The sequence below is a fragment of the Crocodylus siamensis genome, chromosome 11, assembly GCF_052110815.1.
Source record: "Crocodylus siamensis isolate JL-2025a chromosome 11, ASM5211081v1, whole genome shotgun sequence".
NCBI lineage: Eukaryota > Metazoa > Chordata > Crocodylia > Crocodylidae > Crocodylus > Crocodylus siamensis.
The window spans coordinates 9,109,212-9,126,190 of record NC_143405.1 but is presented as its reverse complement, the minus strand read 5'-3'; the positions used below and the strand labels follow the sequence as shown (position 1 = coordinate 9,126,190).

Here is a 16,979-nt window from a genome sequence, read left to right as displayed (position 1 = left end):
CAACAAAAAAATAACATAATTAAAGGAAAGAACAGATTGACATCATTTTTTTAAAAAGTAAATGTCATTTTGACACTTGAAATAAGCCACTGGAATTTTCTGATACACAGAGAAAGCAAAGGTTTCCTTACTAAAACCAAATGTATTGCCAACGATAAAAGTTTAATTCTGTAAGGCACTGTATGAAGTTTATACATAGCCTGGGGATTTTTTTTATTATTATTATTACTACTACTACTACCACCTTAAAGTACCATGAAACTAAAGGGAAGTTTTTCTAAGACATTTAAATGTTTGAATGGGAAAAAGCCTGTTTGCTGCACAAGCATGAATAACTTCTGAGCATATTGTAAACATATTTTGAACAAGTTACAATCTCTCCTTCTCCCTTAGTCCTACTCCCAGCACAACTGCAACAGAATAACTGAAGCAGCGCAGCAACTTCTCTATGGAATCCCAGGAATAGAAACTGTCACTAAAAGAGAGTAACTACGTCTTGGTTTGATGCGTCAAGACTGCTCTTTAATAAAGCAGTGCCGAGACCGCATGGAGAGTAATGAGCTGGCGTCACAGAATTAAACCTACTGGTTGCCCTTCCTTGTAGGTAACAAGAGAACTTATCCTCACTTCTCCCCTCACAGAGCCCCAGTATCAAAGACCTCACCTGGAAGATGTTTGGTATGTGTGTGTAATAATGTTCGTGTTGCTCATGGTTAAACTTCTGAAGAATGGATGAGTATTCTCCTTTGCTCTCTTCAGCCATTTGATGTCGTAGCTGGGCTTGGGATCTCGCCTGAGGAAAAGCCAGAAGAATATCCTATGTTACACTGTTTGGAAATAAATCCCGTCAGATTAAGACTGAATAATTTTCTCCATTCCTATTTTACTCCTACTGCATTTACTACTGTCAGCCCACACAAAACCTTGGGGAACATTGGCATATGGATCCTTGAACACTTTCAATTTTCAGTCTCATCTCATCTACTTCCAGTGTTTATTCCAAATTCATACAGCCAGAACTCTGTCCAGATTTTTCCTCTAAATGCTCTCATTTTTTTACTTCCTAGAATAATTCACCACTTCACCTCTTGTAAATATGATAAGCTCTTGGGACCAAGTTTGTGATCTCTTTATACCAAAATCTTCCTGCAGTAAATGGGAGCTCAGCACATGGAAGATTTATAGGACTCTGCTTTTCTGCTCTTAGCTCAGCTAAGCACCCTTGCTTATTCTCAGTTTGTATTAGGTGAACAAGGCATCTTTCTATCATGTTTACAAGCTTACTGGCAGATGCACTTCCTCTGCTTAGTATGCCTCAATTTACACCTGAAGAAGCTGATTTTCCTTTCCCAACATACATTCTTTCCAGCAGCAATTTTAATTGTGTGTGTTCCTTCACTTCATTGTATGAATTAGGCCATGCTAAGTTTGTCTCACCAGTATTTCACTTCAGAGTCTATAACTCTTCCTTACCTCCCTGCATAAAATGCCACTCCTCCCTCTCCACCACAGCCCTTGGAAGCTTTCCTCTGAACAATCTACGCCTGTTAGCCAGTAATGATTTATTTTGTGTTGCCACATTTCAACTAATATGATAACACCAATATCATTTGCATGCATTTTCCTACTGTTCTTTTTTGCAACAATTCTCCATTTGCAAAGATACACTTCGTAGAGTGATTCATTTGTATCTGACGATTTTTCTCTTTTGAGTTTTCCTTCCTGAGACCTTCTGTCATCTGTTTCACTGCCCAATATTATTTCCCCCCAACCTAACCCATCTGTTTATGTCAGCTGTCTTTTCCTTCCTTACTACAGACCTTTGCATAGAAGCCCTCCCTTCCCCTGCTTGCTACATCCCTATGCCTTCACCTCCTATTCTGACTACATTCACTTGTTTGCTTTCTCTCTCTCTCTCAGTCCCAATTATGTGGACCAGTACATTGTTGCTTGTTCTGCTCAGCTGTAGCCTATCCCGTGGACCAAATGCTGGTCCTAGGGAAGTTGATGGGAGTTTTGCTATGGACTTCAGTGATGCCAGGACTGGCTTCATAAATCTAAATCCTCGTAACTCTAAACCCTGCACCTCTGGATCATCTGGTCCTGCCCTTGCTTTTATTGCAGGGTATGCTCCCCTAGCCTTTCCCTGCCAACCTGCAAGGTAATGGAGGCTGGGGTTTTAGGGTGCCCCAGACTTGCCCTTCTTTTGGGTTTGGCACTGGTGGGACTTTCTAGGAGCTGCTCTGCCACGGGCAGTCCCACCACCATGATCCCAAACCCAAGTAGGGTGCAGTCTTCAGTCATACCCCTGGCCAGCTTAGACCCTGGCCTCCACCCCCAGAGCTATGCTGTCCCTGTCCAACAACCCTGGCTACAAGTTCCTTGGCTCCTTACCGATGCCACGGCTTGGGGCTCCCTTGACCCCAGTTTTCTCTCTCAGAATCTGGTCTTGTCAGCTCTCATCTGGACTCAGCTCTCTCCTTCTTCCAAACCACCTCCGGCCCTGGCTCTCCTACCTCTGGGCCCCCTGGTCTCAGCACTGTCTCAGACCCTCCTTTACATCCAATGGCCCTGTTCCAGCCATTCTCTGACCCCTTCTTCTCTGGCAGTGGCCCCACCTGGACCTTTGGCCAAACCCAGGCCCTGCCTGCGCCTCAGGCCAGTTGAGAACTCCAGACTCCTCTCTGGCTTTTGGCCTCTCCCTGGGCCCTGGCCCCATTAACAGGCCAGCAAGATCCTCCTGGGGTCAGTTCTCCAACCTACCAGCCCACCCTCACTCACAGGTCCACTCCCTCAAGCTCCTCAGCAGGTCTCTTAGGCTCTCTGCCCATTTCTGGGCTGACCCAAGCCTCAAAATAGGTCTTCTACACTGATCCCCTCTCCCTGGACTTCACTTGGATCCCACATCAGTCTTCTACATTGAGTCCCTCAATCTGGACTCCCCCAGGCCTCACAATACATCTTATGCCTCTTGCTCTGGACTCACAATACATCTTCTGTGCTGAGCCCCTTGCTCTGGGCTCACCCGGATCCCAGCCTGGGTCCCTAGGAACCTCCTCCAGCCCCTTAGCTCCTATCCAAACCTCCAGGCTGCTTTAGGTGTTGCCCTCCATGCTGACCTTCTGAAGCTGCAGCCACCCTGCCAAGGGGATGCTCACTCAGCAGGCTCCCAGATGTGACTGCTGGGTTTCTCTCCATGCCTTGGGTTATACCTGCTCTAAGCCCAGCCTTCCTCCTGAGTCAGATGACTCCCTCTACCAAATCTAGCCTCACCTGCCAGCTTCCTGGGTCATCTGGCTCCCCGTTAGCTCTGGCCCACACCTGTTGGCAGCTTCGCAGGCTGCCTGGCCTCTTAAATTGGCAAGCACACTAAGGGCCCTGCCACAGTCACTCATTCACTCTCAGAACTGTCTCTGTTTAAAAAAAAAAGGGGGGTGGTGGCAGCAGGGGAATACACCGCTCATTTTAGAGAGATAAATATTTGCTTTTGCGTCTCTTCAGGGAAACCAGCTCAGCAAATGATCTTAACACATTCTAGACGCAAGCTCCTATTAAAAACAATTCAAGACTGGGTTACGCAGTGAGCCGTTCCAGGCAGACAATAGTTTCCTGACGATAAATCCATGAAATACCAAATCATGGAACATTTTGCTCATGATAGATGGAAGGTAACAGTTTGTGCCAAAAGGTTTCAAATCTCCACTTACAGAGAAAGGGGCCTGCTCTCTACCCATCTCTTCAGTTCACAGGTATTGCACCTCATAATTTATTTCAGCTCAGTTCTGACATTTCTTGTGTAAGCACATTTAACTGTAAAAAGTTTTCCTGGATTTACCTTATATTATTTTCATTAAATAATTCAAGAACCCCCATAAGAAAGCACTGGCAATGAGGCGCAAAAAGAGGAACATCACATGCAAAACACTGTGATGAAAATATGAAAGATGAAGCGACTCAAAAGCATCCTCCATAGAAAATGCTCTCTCCATCTTCAGCTCTCTGCTATCTGCGATAAGGCAGAATGCAGGGTGTCAGGAATTTGGCTTGCACGTAGTAAAATGCTAAGACACCAGTTCAGTTATTTTTCTAAGAAAAGGCTGTATTTCTTATCAAACCTATATATAGCTATATAAGAATATAGATGAGGAGGGCACCGCCCAGGCCTTCAAGTCTCCTGTAGAGACTTGTTGCAGACAACTTTCCAAACAGGTCCACAAGAACATCTATTCTGACCATCATGCACATCACAGACACAGCGCATCCTACTAAACCTCCCTCTACAACATGCCACCAGTAAAGAGCAGGAGAGACACAGGTATTATAAATGCTTTACCATTACTGTGGCAGGAAATTAGTCAAGTTGAAGTAGACTCAGATGATCCTATGAATGGGACTGAGCTGTGTGCTACTGAGGAAGGCTTTAAAAAAAAAAAAAAAAAAAAAAGCCAACTCATGGTCCATGTCAGTCTGACCTTGAGAAGAACGCATATTTTTGCTTGCATTAAATTTGACTAAGAAAACATCATGGTATGGCTTTTTTATACTGAAAAAAAAGAAAAAAACCCAGTATAAAAATAATGCTGCTTGTAAGCCTGACATGCTGTATTGATGCAAGATTGTACCTTCCTTTCTCCATTACTCATGCTCCAGCTGCTACAGATCAATATTCACTTGTGAATACCATTTCTGCAGCCACCTAAGAGCAATCCATTGTTTGAGCTCATTTCTATACAAGAGCTATTTCTGCTTGTACAAGCTGCCATTTTTCTCATAGCACAACACAGGGATTTGCCTCTTGCCTCCATTGTTGAAACATAAGACAAGACATTCATTTTTACAAACTTAGAGTGATTCTGCAAATAACTGAGCTCAAGTGTCATTTCATTCTCATATGTCATCCTAGTAGTTTCCCATGAGTAACTTGTACCTAAATATAACCAGGATTGGGCCCAGTTTTCCAAGTGATTAACTGGCCTGAAAAAAAAGAATACAGAGGATGAGTAACTAGTATTTGTTACATTCCAAAACAATAATTCTCTTCTATGGAAGTGTGTGCGTACATTTGGCAAGCTCAAAAAGTTTTAAATATTTTTCCAGTGAAGTATTTTGATCCTAAAATAAAATCTGAAAGAGCCTTCATTTTTTTTTAATCACTTCTGTTGATTTTTTTAATCACTTTTGTTGAATGTGTCCTATGGCTAACATCATCACTTCAGTATTAGCAAGTTATAGTTTATAGCTGGGCTCCTGCATAGCCACAGTAACCTTGGAGAGGGAACTGAAAAATCTCAGAAGTAATTTCAAATTGAGTAGTACAATAAATAAATATGTAAATAGATGTGTGGATGCTCAGCTGCTCATATATTCTAAGATAGATGTCCAGAGAAGGTTTTCCTTTCTTTTCTTTCCTTTTTTTCCCCATTAAAAATGTCTGGCCTTCGCATGTTTCTTTTTCAGACAGGCTTTGGAAAACCTAGCCTTTGGAATCCAACCGCGACCTCAGAGATTGGGTTTGAAACTTGAGATGCAGCTCTTTCAGCCAATGTCCTTTTCTCCTTGTAATTGGGCAGAGCTGATAGAATGAGAACTCAGGTTTCCATCACCATCTGGGAAATTACATTCCAGGTCTCCCCAAGACTGCCAAAGCTCTCCAAAATACAGAAGACAGATCTATGTGTAGATATTTATAAATGCAACAAAAGCAGCCGAAAAAAAACACTTTTTTTTTCCATGAAAGAGAAATGAATGAGGTCACCTTTACACACACACACACACACACCAGAAAAAGCCACTCAGAGATGTTATACTTATTTTGCAATTTACCTTTAATGCTAAACACCAAGGAGGCCTATCCCCACTTCAGATCACTCCATGGTACCCCCACTCCCAAAGTTAGTTGTATGGGCACCCATATGACATGCAGAGGGGGCAGGTCACTTTTCCTAAACACTGCTTCTTCACTTTTTAGGCATTTTTTTCTTAAAGTTTTTATGGCAGCAACAAAGCCTAAGGGTCACAGATGCAAAGGCAGCCTTTTCAGCCCTGCCATGGTATGCGGTAAAACCCCTACTTAAATCAAAGCCACAACTCAGACTCTAATGTACAATTAGTTCAAAAATATGCTTCCTCTAAACTGGTGAATTATAAATTAAGTATGACAAGGACACACAGATCTAAATCTTTAGCTGGTGTAAACACGCACAGCTCTGCTGGATTTATGTGGGGCTATTCCAGTCTACATTAGTTCCAGATTAGGACCATTAAAACACTCTAGTCCACAGGCAACACAGAACTGTTTTGTCTGTTAATTCAAAAGACTGAGTCCTTCTTTTACTGTTTGCTGTGTTAGGTGATGGCAAGTTGGAAAAACCTAAAGCTGTGGCTGTAAATAGAATGGCATTTCCAGGGCTCAGTAGACACAGAGGTGGATCCAGGGGGAGGTGCAATGGTGCAGTTGCACCTGCCCCCACCCCTTTTGGTTCCAGCTCCACCCAAAGTTTAAAAACAACTGCACAGCAGTGGCAGCAGCATTTTTATTCAGGCAACAGTGAGGGAGTCAATTAACACCAGGGATCATTTTAAGCTACCAGATTCCTTCTAAACATTCCTTCCACAAGTGTTAACAACCATCTCTCCTTTTTTAAAGGTCTTGATGTTCTACTAATCAAGCTATCCTTTCTTCAGCAAGTCTGCTGTCTATTAGCTGCTCCTGTTAATGTAGCTTCTATTTAACAGCACTGCAGACTGTTTTTAACTCTGTCTAAAAGCATTAATTCAGGTGAACATTAACTCAGGTATGGAAATAACTTTCAATTAAGCACTGGATGCACTACCAAGATGCTCAAGGCGGCTAGATTTTTGTTTTATGAATCTGAAAAAGAGACGTGCACATAAATCTAATGAACACAGGGCTAATGAAAAAGCACCTTTTGATTATTTTTTGGCCTACATTTTTATACATTATAGCAAATTAATGCATACTCCAATTAAGTTAGATTTGTTTTTGCATCAATTTAAAACTACATAGTATAGCCCTATGCCCCTAGCATATTAGTAAAGTATCTAATTTATTTTAGCTAGAGAAAAATGTGTGTTGTGTTATATGGGATGATATATCATGCCATCTGCCGTCCCCTGTTCAAAATCCTAGATCCACCCATGAGTAGAGAACACAACATAAAACGCCTACTTCAGATACAGGGCTACTTATGACAACAGTAAGCTAATACAAAGCAATGGGATATATTCAGAGGTGCTTATTTTCAGAGGTGTAAAGAAGCTACAATCCAATGTAAAGACCTTACTTAGAGAGACACCTAACCCCAAGCTGGAAAACAAAGCAAAACAGAAGAGCTGTTCAGTGTGGCATCTACTTATCTGTCTCTGCAAAGCAGCAAGAAAAAAACAAACAAACATGCTCATATCAAAACTGTTTTTGCCACATTTTTCTGCAGCAATTCTCTACCTCGCTATGATATGCAAAAATCAGACATTCACACAATTCACAAGTTGGTGGCTTCAGATGCTCATAATGCTTTTAATGAACCTCTGGTTATAAAAAAAGGCTAGCCAAAACTCTGTCACTGGAGCTGACAACAGTAATAGCCTACAGCCTTTTATGGATGAAGTACTTCATTTAAGGGAAGATTTTTTCCCCCCCTTTCCATTTAGGAATTAAAAGAATTTCAACTCTGGCAAACATTAGTTCTGATGTAACCTGCATTAGAGGGGATGTTTGATTCTTGCTACTTAGAACAGTTATTTTTCATACTGATGATTCAAAATTTCTGTAGTTTAGCAACATAGTGCATTTTTCTATTATGAAAGACGCTGCCTATGAGGGATGGATAACTCCCACAACTGCAAACAAGACTTCTTCCATTCTTTTTACTGTAGAGTTCTCATGCTACGAAGGTGCAATGATGGTTCGGATGAATGATGCGTGCGGAGAAGCAATGTAACATGAAATCCACCAAACTAAAGCCTTGGACAGGTGGCTTACCTTACCTTGCCTAACTCCTGTTGAAAGCAATGGGAAGCTTATAAGAGATATCAATGGAAGATGGAACAGCCCCTCCCATAATTCAGCACTGAGAAAAACCAGAGGGTGAGCAGCATGCTATCATGCTACTACTATCACATGATAAAATGTTGAAGATATTAATACATTCAGAATACATTCCCTGCACAGCAATAAGGTTTGGCATTCAAAGAAAACTGGCAACTAGGTTTTTTTTTTTATGGGGGGGGGTGATGGTGGTGTTGTTAAATTTCCCTGTCCATTTTTACCGTTTCAATCAGGAGTAAGGATGAGGAATGCAGCATATTTTGATGAGAACAATTCAAGGGAACTATTCTGAAGACACATTCCAGAAACAGCAAGAGGGTCAATAGACATATTGTCTTCAGGGTTTACACAGACAAAAAATGCAACTCTCAAAGGCTGTTGTAGTGGGAGGGATATGAATAACTGAAAAGGGCACAAAAAAAGATTTCTCTAGGGTACAGCAGATCCACAATGAGCAGAACAGTTCAATTTCTCAGCAGCTCCTCTTGTCCAAAACTGCAGAATTTCTAGTCAAAACTTTGATGGAGCTCCCCCACCCCACCCCCCCAAACAGTGCGAGAGGCAGCACTGCCAGGCTGTCGCCTGCCAAACAACAGATCTCTCTTTGGTGAATACAAGACCAGACAGGAATACAAATATGAAAAAGAAACTTCAAAACAAGTTAATTATAAAAGCATGCTAAGCAATACCTCACCACTGTTAGGAATGTTTTCTATAAGCCTGCAGTCACAAAGGGTCATTACTGCCAGTGGCAATGGGATGACTCATAGCAGCACTATCATCAGGAGTGGTTGCACACGGGGTCTTTGGTCCCAATGCACCAGAGTATCTTAGCAACTCCTTAAATTAACAGAGCTACTCACAACTTTAAAATCATGCCTATATACCTAAGTAGTGTCATAAGTGGCACTAAGGAAACAAGGGTCTCAGAATGAGGCCCCATAGCCCAATCTATTAAAACTGATTTTCACAGTGCAAATGATGTAATTGTGTATTATTCCACTCTTCCACCATTCATGAGCCTGATCCTGTGAGCACACATTGCTATTTATTTGCTTTGCTGAAGCACCACAAAATCGTAGTCAAAGACCAGGTCCCTGTGGCACTCAGCACCATATGAATACAGAACATTTAACATCACTTAAAGGATTAGGCTTATTGAGTGCGAGTCTCAACCCACTGAAGACTGCCAGCAACTTGAAGGGGACCAGAATTTTACCTTTTGGCTGGTAAGATCAGGCTCTATTATTAACTATTTTACAGCAACTATTTGGATCATTTCTCAGTCAGGAAGAAAAACCCTTGTTTTCCTTGGAAAAAGAAAAAAAAAGAAATAAAACAGACTGTTACTTTCAATAATTAGAAGGGAAAAAAACAAGCAAGCTGTGGATCCCAGAAAGCCCTTGGCCGAATGTAACAAAATACAAATGAGCAAACAACTGACAGGGATGGAAAATCTTCATTATGAAACCTTCCCAACTGTTTTCTGGTCTGTTAGCAAAGCATACAATTCTGCTAGATTATCTCAACACACGCTAATGAGAACTATATTAAAACCATAAAATAGCAATAAGGCACTAATGAGGAGGACAGACCAGATTTATAGCACTCAGAAGCAGCAGCAGGATGAGGCTGTTGACAGTTCCCTAACACAACTCTACTGTTTCAGTTCTTCCTATCTACAGCATAGAAAAACCATCTTACTCAGACAGGGACTCTTCTAACCGCACTAGATGTGCTGGTGTCATTAGTCCTGTAGTATGTCCAACATGAACCACTGAACCTGCCTGCCAGAGGAAGGATGGACTTACGGTTAAGAGACAGGGCTGAGAAATGGGAGAAATGGTTTCAGTTCTCAGCACTGCTGCAGACCCCCTTGTGAGACCCTGCACAAACTTCTCAGTGTCTCAATTCTCTGTCTGTAAAATAGCAATGAGGAAAATACTCTTTTTTTCTACCATGTTTTGTTGGTGGTGTCTATTTAGGCTGTCATAGCTTCAAAGCAGGAACTGTCTCATGTATACCATGCTTAGCACAACAGGCCCTTCCAATGATCAGAGCCTCTAGCTCTTATAAATAATGAAAAAGAGCAACACCAGCAGCAATTTCCACCTAGGAAGAAGCACCAAGACTCATCCATGCTGCTCTTAGAGCTTACTGAATCTATTTGTACCTTGAAGCAAGGAGTCCAGCTCCCTACCACAATAACCATCCAGCCCCAAGATTAGAAGGGACATCCGAGGCCTGTGTGTCCATGGGTCTGTGCTTGCAAGCAATGATATCCAAAAGGGTCCATAAGAAAATCCACTCCAACCTCTTGCAGACCCTAAAAAGCACCTTTAAATAACTTACTACCAGCAAAGAGCAAGGAGACAAGGGCACTGCCAATGGAGCATAAACAGTGTGAAGCACCAATTCTGGCTTCTGCAGGATGAAAGATATGGGTGCCTGGGATGTTGGAAGGGAAGTTAATGCACTCTCATACGCAGTGGCCTGCAGCATAAATAATGAGAACCCCTACACAACAATAATATCTATCGTGGGTCTGATCAGAATAAAGAAGGATTTGGAACTGTGATACACATAACTCATTTGCATAGTGCTCTGTTTAGTGGCAGTAAAATAAGCAAACCAAGTTCTGGGATGCATAAATTGAAGTATCACATATAAACAGTGGAAATTATTCCCTTATTGTATGATAGACCAGTTAGATCATACTTGGAATACTGTGCACAGTTATGCTCATATTTCTCTGGGAAGGATTTTAAAATGCAGACAATATACAACACAGCAAAGCAAGGCCAATGCAAGTTGCCAGGTTGAATCAGTTAGGCTTACAGTGTTTTACATTTATGGCTATAAATTACTAACAGCAAAAATGTTGACTCATGGAAGAGCTTACAGACACTGGGCTAAATCCTGAGGTCTTTACTCCACTTTTACATATTCTTTATTACATATTCTTCAGGAAAAATGTCCACTGGCTGTCTCAGAAGTCTGACTGAATAAGAATGGAATGAAAAGTAAAAAAGTCTTAACTATCTGGCACAAAATTAATTAGTTCTGCATCACTAAATGTCCCCTTTATTATTATTTTATCCCTTATGCAAGTTTCTTGTCTCTCATCTGATCCTTAGTAATTCAGGAGTTTGCCGCTGGCATGCATGTTTCTTTCCCACGTACTTAAAGTTTAGCGGCAATACAAACAAGGGCACTTCTAACAATGCATCTTTATAAGGTGCTTGTTCAAATGGCCAGATCATGATGTGGTGCGGTGAGGTATTACCGCACACAGCAGGTAGATGAGTTCAGAGGGATTCAATCTTGCACCTTGTGTTTCAATACTTGCTCTCAGATGAGTCAATACAAAAACTTCACATTATAAATAAGGAGATTTAGGAAATGTGGCTGCTCCTCCTTACAAATGCACAGAACCTTTGCAGCCATTAATTCTTAGCTGACTGAAAAGCAAAATTAATATGTTAAATGAGTCACAGTAGAAAAGCATCTGATACACAAATCACAGCATGTCACTAAGGGCATTTTTACATGTGCTTCAGGACCTGGCACCGGGTGCTTTAATTAGCTAGCTGCGCTAATTTAAAGCACCCAAGTGTCACATGTATCAGCACCCCCATGTTTCACTGCATTGAAAAAAAAAGATGGCAGGGCTCTTTGAACTAAAGGTCATCAAAAGTGTTATTTCCAACTACCCCACTGCCATTTTTTCAGCGTGGGGACACATGGGGATGCTGATGCATCTGACACGAAAGGCAGCCAGAGCACATTAATTTCCATGCTCCAGCAGACCCAATTAATCGTGTCTGCTCTGACGCACTGCATTTTCTGCACGTCAGAGCAGGCTCCCCACACATCTATAGGAGCCATAAGTATTTATAGGACTCCCTATTACAGATCATGCTAGAGACCCTCCTGATGGATTTAATGCTTCTATGTACTGCACTGCCAATTAAGAAACCAACAGTCCAGAAAGGGAACAGGTCTGCATAACTTAAATTACATTAGGCCAAATACTAATGACTACAGTGAGACATTATGCAGACAAAATCCCATACAAATGAATGGGGACTTTGCCTGAGTTAGAACTGAAAAATGCAGGGATACCCACCTTTACCAATAAAGCAAGCCATGCACAGGCTTTGTGCTAAGCTAGGGACAGGGTCGAAGTTCAACTAAGCTGCCTCTTCAGTTTACATCTTGGTGATACACTTATAAATTCACAATGCACAAGGTATGAGAGAAACAGAGGTTTGGGGTTATTGAATAAAATGGGAGGAGGAATACTCCCAACATGAATTCAATTACTAAATACTGTGGGGAGTCTCCCATTTTTCTTCTCTTATTTAAACTGTGATGTGCAATTTTAATATTACTGAAACCAACATTAATTAATATTAAAATCAATCGGAAATCGTAAGGTCTTTCAGGTACCCAAGGACTGAGGCATCCGTAATTCCTGGTTGCACTGGAAAACTTAATGTGAAGTTCCTGGACAAAGCTGCTGAGATGTTACTACTATTCACCTCTGAATTTGATAAATTTTCCTCTTTGGCTTGTTTGTGGGTTTTCTCTTTTTCTTTTTTAATACAGCACACCTTCTCTCAATCTATATTGACCTGACTGTTGCATGTGCAACAGACAAATGAAAGGAAGCTTCCAAACACAGATTAGAGACCTCTCCAGGTCACCAATGGGCTCATGTAAAAAAAAAACTGCATGTGTACCAAGAAGTAAAAATGTATAAACCCTTAATGAAAGGCGTTATGGCCTAAAGGGCATCAGCCCACAGGCTGAGAGCAGCTGACAGTTTAGGTCCTACTCCATCTGCAAAGACCAGAAGAGCCAGTTCTCCCAAGAATCCCTCTAATTGCCAGTTCTCTTAGCTGTCCATTAAGTCTGACTTTGCTGGTGACCCAGCTCATGATTACTTAATGCAACATTAACAATGGGGCTCCCAAGAGGTGAAGCAATTTAGGCTTTCCAAACTGAATAAAAATTGATAAGGACCATCCAAAGTCAGTGGCGGGGGATTAGGGGGAAGAGAAGAGCAGAAATACAAATTTTGCACCCAATTGAAAATAATAAAGTATGTATAACACTAAAAGTAACTAGAAAATTCAATAATATTTCAGTGATTTAAATTGTTTGCCCCAGTCTGATCTACTTTGCAGTCTGCTAATACTAAATCTCTCTGGAATCTTACTTCCCTTTGCAAACCACCTCCACTTATCCTGAATAAAAAAGAAAAACAGGCAGAAAAGGGGTAGATCATATCTCACACACGTTTTGACATGTGGCCATTGGTTAGGGAAGTGTTTGGGGGGATTTCTTTAGCTTAAGGGTTGCCCTGGGTGTAGAACACTGGATTGGGACTCAGGAGATCTGAATGGTATTTCTTGCTCTACTATGATTGACTCTGGACAAGCCACTTAGGATCTAAAATACATTAAGGTTAATGGTTAGGTTCCCAATGGAGAGGCCTTAGGTCTTTCTCCTTGCCTCAGTTTCCCCAGCTATGAAGTAAAGATAGCAATTCTGCACCTCCTTGAGCACTGTGATGACAAAATCTTTAGTATAAGAGAGATGCCACTGGGATGGGGGCCATAAAATTAGAAAGACAATAACTGTTTGTAAAACACTGGGAAGAGAGGGGGTACCTCTTCTCCAAGAAAAGGGATGACTGAAGTTGCTGCAGGAGACAGTGATTCACTGCAGTCAAAAAGCAGACCCCTAACAAATTAAAACCCTATGGATTAGGGAAAAAGAAAAAAAAAAAAGAAAGAGGCAGCCACATGCCACAGGATCTGAATAAAGCTATGATGCAAACAGAGCCTTTCTGGGTGTGATCAAAGATTTAGCAAAGATTCTCTACCGAAAAGAATCTCCCCTCCTCCAAATTATTACTACGGGCACTGGGAAGTACCCCATTGTGAAGGTGCAGGTCAAGTTTCCATTATAAGCCTTTAACCCACACCCAGATCCACCAAAGGTCACATCTGTCTAAGAGTTGGTACGTTAGCTCTGGGGTGTGCTGGAACTTTCCTCCACAACAGGAAGCAAACAGCTGAACCGATGTCAGGCAGGCAATACTGAACACTCTTGCACGAGCACAGTTTCTCCTGTAGGCAGCTAAAAACAGTTACTACCTCATGATGAACGGATTGCTATCTAGGACATGACAATGTGGTTTTGCTACTGCCAGCTAAGGGGCTGATCCTCTTAGGTGATAAGCATCCACTGCAAGGTGCTAATTGCCTTTTACTCCAAGCAACTCAGCTAGAAGCAAAAAAGTTCAACACCCCAGGACACGGACCTAACCACTTCCTCTTTGCAAAGTGATTCTGTAAAATCCGGCTCATAAAATAAGCTCTTAAGAGAAGCAGGTAAACATTTTTTATTACACAGTGTCTCCAAGGACACCACTGGATACTACACCATCCCATAAAGAGGTCAGCTTGCTAGTGACTGCTGCCTAAAGAAAAGGAACAAACAATAGAGCAATTCCTTATATGTACACTGATCAGGCTGCTCATGTGACGGAGATCATTTCCTCAAATGGTCAAAACATTAGAACAACTGCACTGTGGCTTCTGAAAAAGAACTGCACGCATCTGTAACCTACTGCGATGCTAACAAGCCAGCACAGCGTCTCCACGATCATGCCAGCCAATTTCATTGCTAGGATTTTGTAGAACGGCTCACTGCAAAGTTAAAGTTTCCTAACCCAATCTCATCTAAACCAAGCTGCTGAACTGCCAAAGCCTTTCACAGCAGAGAGACTTGCATTGAACTGCACATGCAAGACCTCAGCTAAGTATCAGGTCCTTAAAAATGTTTTAAGTTTTGTCATTTAAGGCCTGAATGTGACCACAGAAAGGGAAGGAAACTCAGAGACTACACTACTGCTTTGCAAGGGTTTTTTGGTGATACCTTTTATTAGCTCAAAGGTATAGTTACCAATCTAACAGGAGCAGGGAGAGAGGAAAACCTCTTGCCTCCTCACCTTTGTACCAGCCAGCAGAGCTGACCTGCTGCAGAGGTGAGCATGGGCTGTTCCCTGATGGGGCACAGAAGGCTTTTTTTTTCTCTCTCTCTGTACTGGTGATCACTGAAGCCCTCTAAAGCACAGTGCCCTGCACAACCCCTTCTTGGTGCATGAAGTATGTGTCCGTACTGCACAGGGCTGCAGGGACTTTCATTTTGGAAGGAGGGGTTTCAGAATGGCCTGTGGGGCTCTTACAATAAGCAGCTGGGTTTAAAGAGAGTTGTGCCGTTTAAATAATAGTTACTTACACAAGGTATAAAAAGACAAAACCCCAGGCCTTAAAGATACGGATAGCACACTGGGATAGTGCCCCTTGGCACAGCCTCCAACAGGGACCAGGAACTACCTAGGCACAGTCTGGATTATTACACTTGCATCGAATGGCCACGTGATCCTTTCCACTGCCCCTCTGTTAATCACAGGGAATTCTGACTTTAGGCACAAAAAGTAAAGCAGCCCCCCACTCCCCCCCCTGTGTTGCCATTGATGCAGAGCCACAATGTCAAGTGCCAGCTCTGTAGCATGCTCAGAAAAGTCTGTTGAAAGACACTATTTCTCATGACACCACAACTCACTAAGCTCACTGAGGAATTGCTGGGATGGCCTAGGGTATGCAAAAAGTCAGACTAGGTGATCTTCAAACGGGCATTATCGTTTCATAGTTAGTAGGGTCAGAAGGGACCTGAGCAGATCATCGAGTCTGAACCCCTGCCATGGCAGGAAAAAGTAATGGGGTCAAACGACCCCAGCAAAGTGATTGTCAAGCCTTGTCTTAAAGACCCCCAGGGTAGGAGCAAGCACCACTTGCTTGGAAGTTGGTTCCAGATCCTAGCCGCCCTGACCGTGAAGTCGTGCCTCCTGATGCCTCTTCTAAATTAACCCTCTGCCAGCTTGTGACCATTATTTCTGGTCACTCCAGGTAGTGCTCAGGGGAACAGGGACTCCCCCAATGCCTGCTGGTCCCCTCTGACTAGTTTGTAACAGGCCACAAGATCCCCCCTCAGCCGTCTCTTGTGGAGGCTGAACAGGTTCAGGTCCCATAGCCTGTCCTCGTAGGGCCTGTCCTGCTGCCACCTGATCATACGAGTGGCCCTCCTCTGGACCCTCTCGATGCTGTCCACATCCCTCTTGAAGCGTGGCACCCAGGACTGGACGCAGTACTCCAGCTGCGGCCTGACCAGTGCCGCATAGAGGGGGAGGATCACCTCCCTGGATCTGCTTGAGATGCATCTGTGGATGCACTACAAGGTGCGGTCGGCCTTCCTGACAAGGTCCCCACACTGCTGGCCCATGTTCATCTTGGCAATGATGACTCCAAGATCCTTTTCTGCCTCTGCACTGCTGAGAAGGGAGTTCCCCAGCCTGTAGGTATGGTGCCGGTTCTTCCTCCCCAGGTGCAGCACCTCGCACTTGTCAGTGTTGAATCCCATCCTGTTCTTGTCCGCCCACCCCTGTAATCTGTCTAGGTCCGACTGTAGCCTACTCCCCCCTTCTAGCGTGCCCACATCCCCCCACATCTTAGTGTCATCAGCAAATTTGAACAGGGTGCTTTCTACCCCTTCGTCCAAGTCACTGACAAAGGTTGAACAGCGCGGGCCCAAGGACTGAGCCCTGGGGGACCCCACTGCCCACGTCCCTCCAGGTCAAACATGACCCGTCCACCACCGCTCTCTGGGTGCGGCCCGCCGGCCGGCTGGCAACACATCTGACTGTGTGGGTGTCGACACCACAGCCCCCAGTTTCTTAATGAGAACGGGGTGAGACACAGTGTCGAAGGCCTTCCTGACGTCCAGGAAGACTATGTCCGGTGCTACCCCTGCATCTAAGGATTTGGTGACCTGGTCG

General features: G+C 43.1%; 1 protein-coding gene across 26 annotated transcripts in view; it reads right to left on the bottom strand.

Moving 5' to 3' along the window:
• Positions 1-16,979, bottom strand: part of FNBP1 (formin binding protein 1) — a 132,920-nt gene that overhangs the window by 39,699 nt on the left and 76,242 nt on the right. For all 26 annotated transcript variants that reach the window (XM_090023003.1, XM_090023002.1, XM_090023007.1 and 23 more), the window contains one exon: positions 665-793. In XM_090023003.1, the coding sequence (XP_089879129.1) occupies positions 665-793 (129 nt within the window). The remainder of the gene's footprint in view (positions 1-664; positions 794-16,979) is intronic.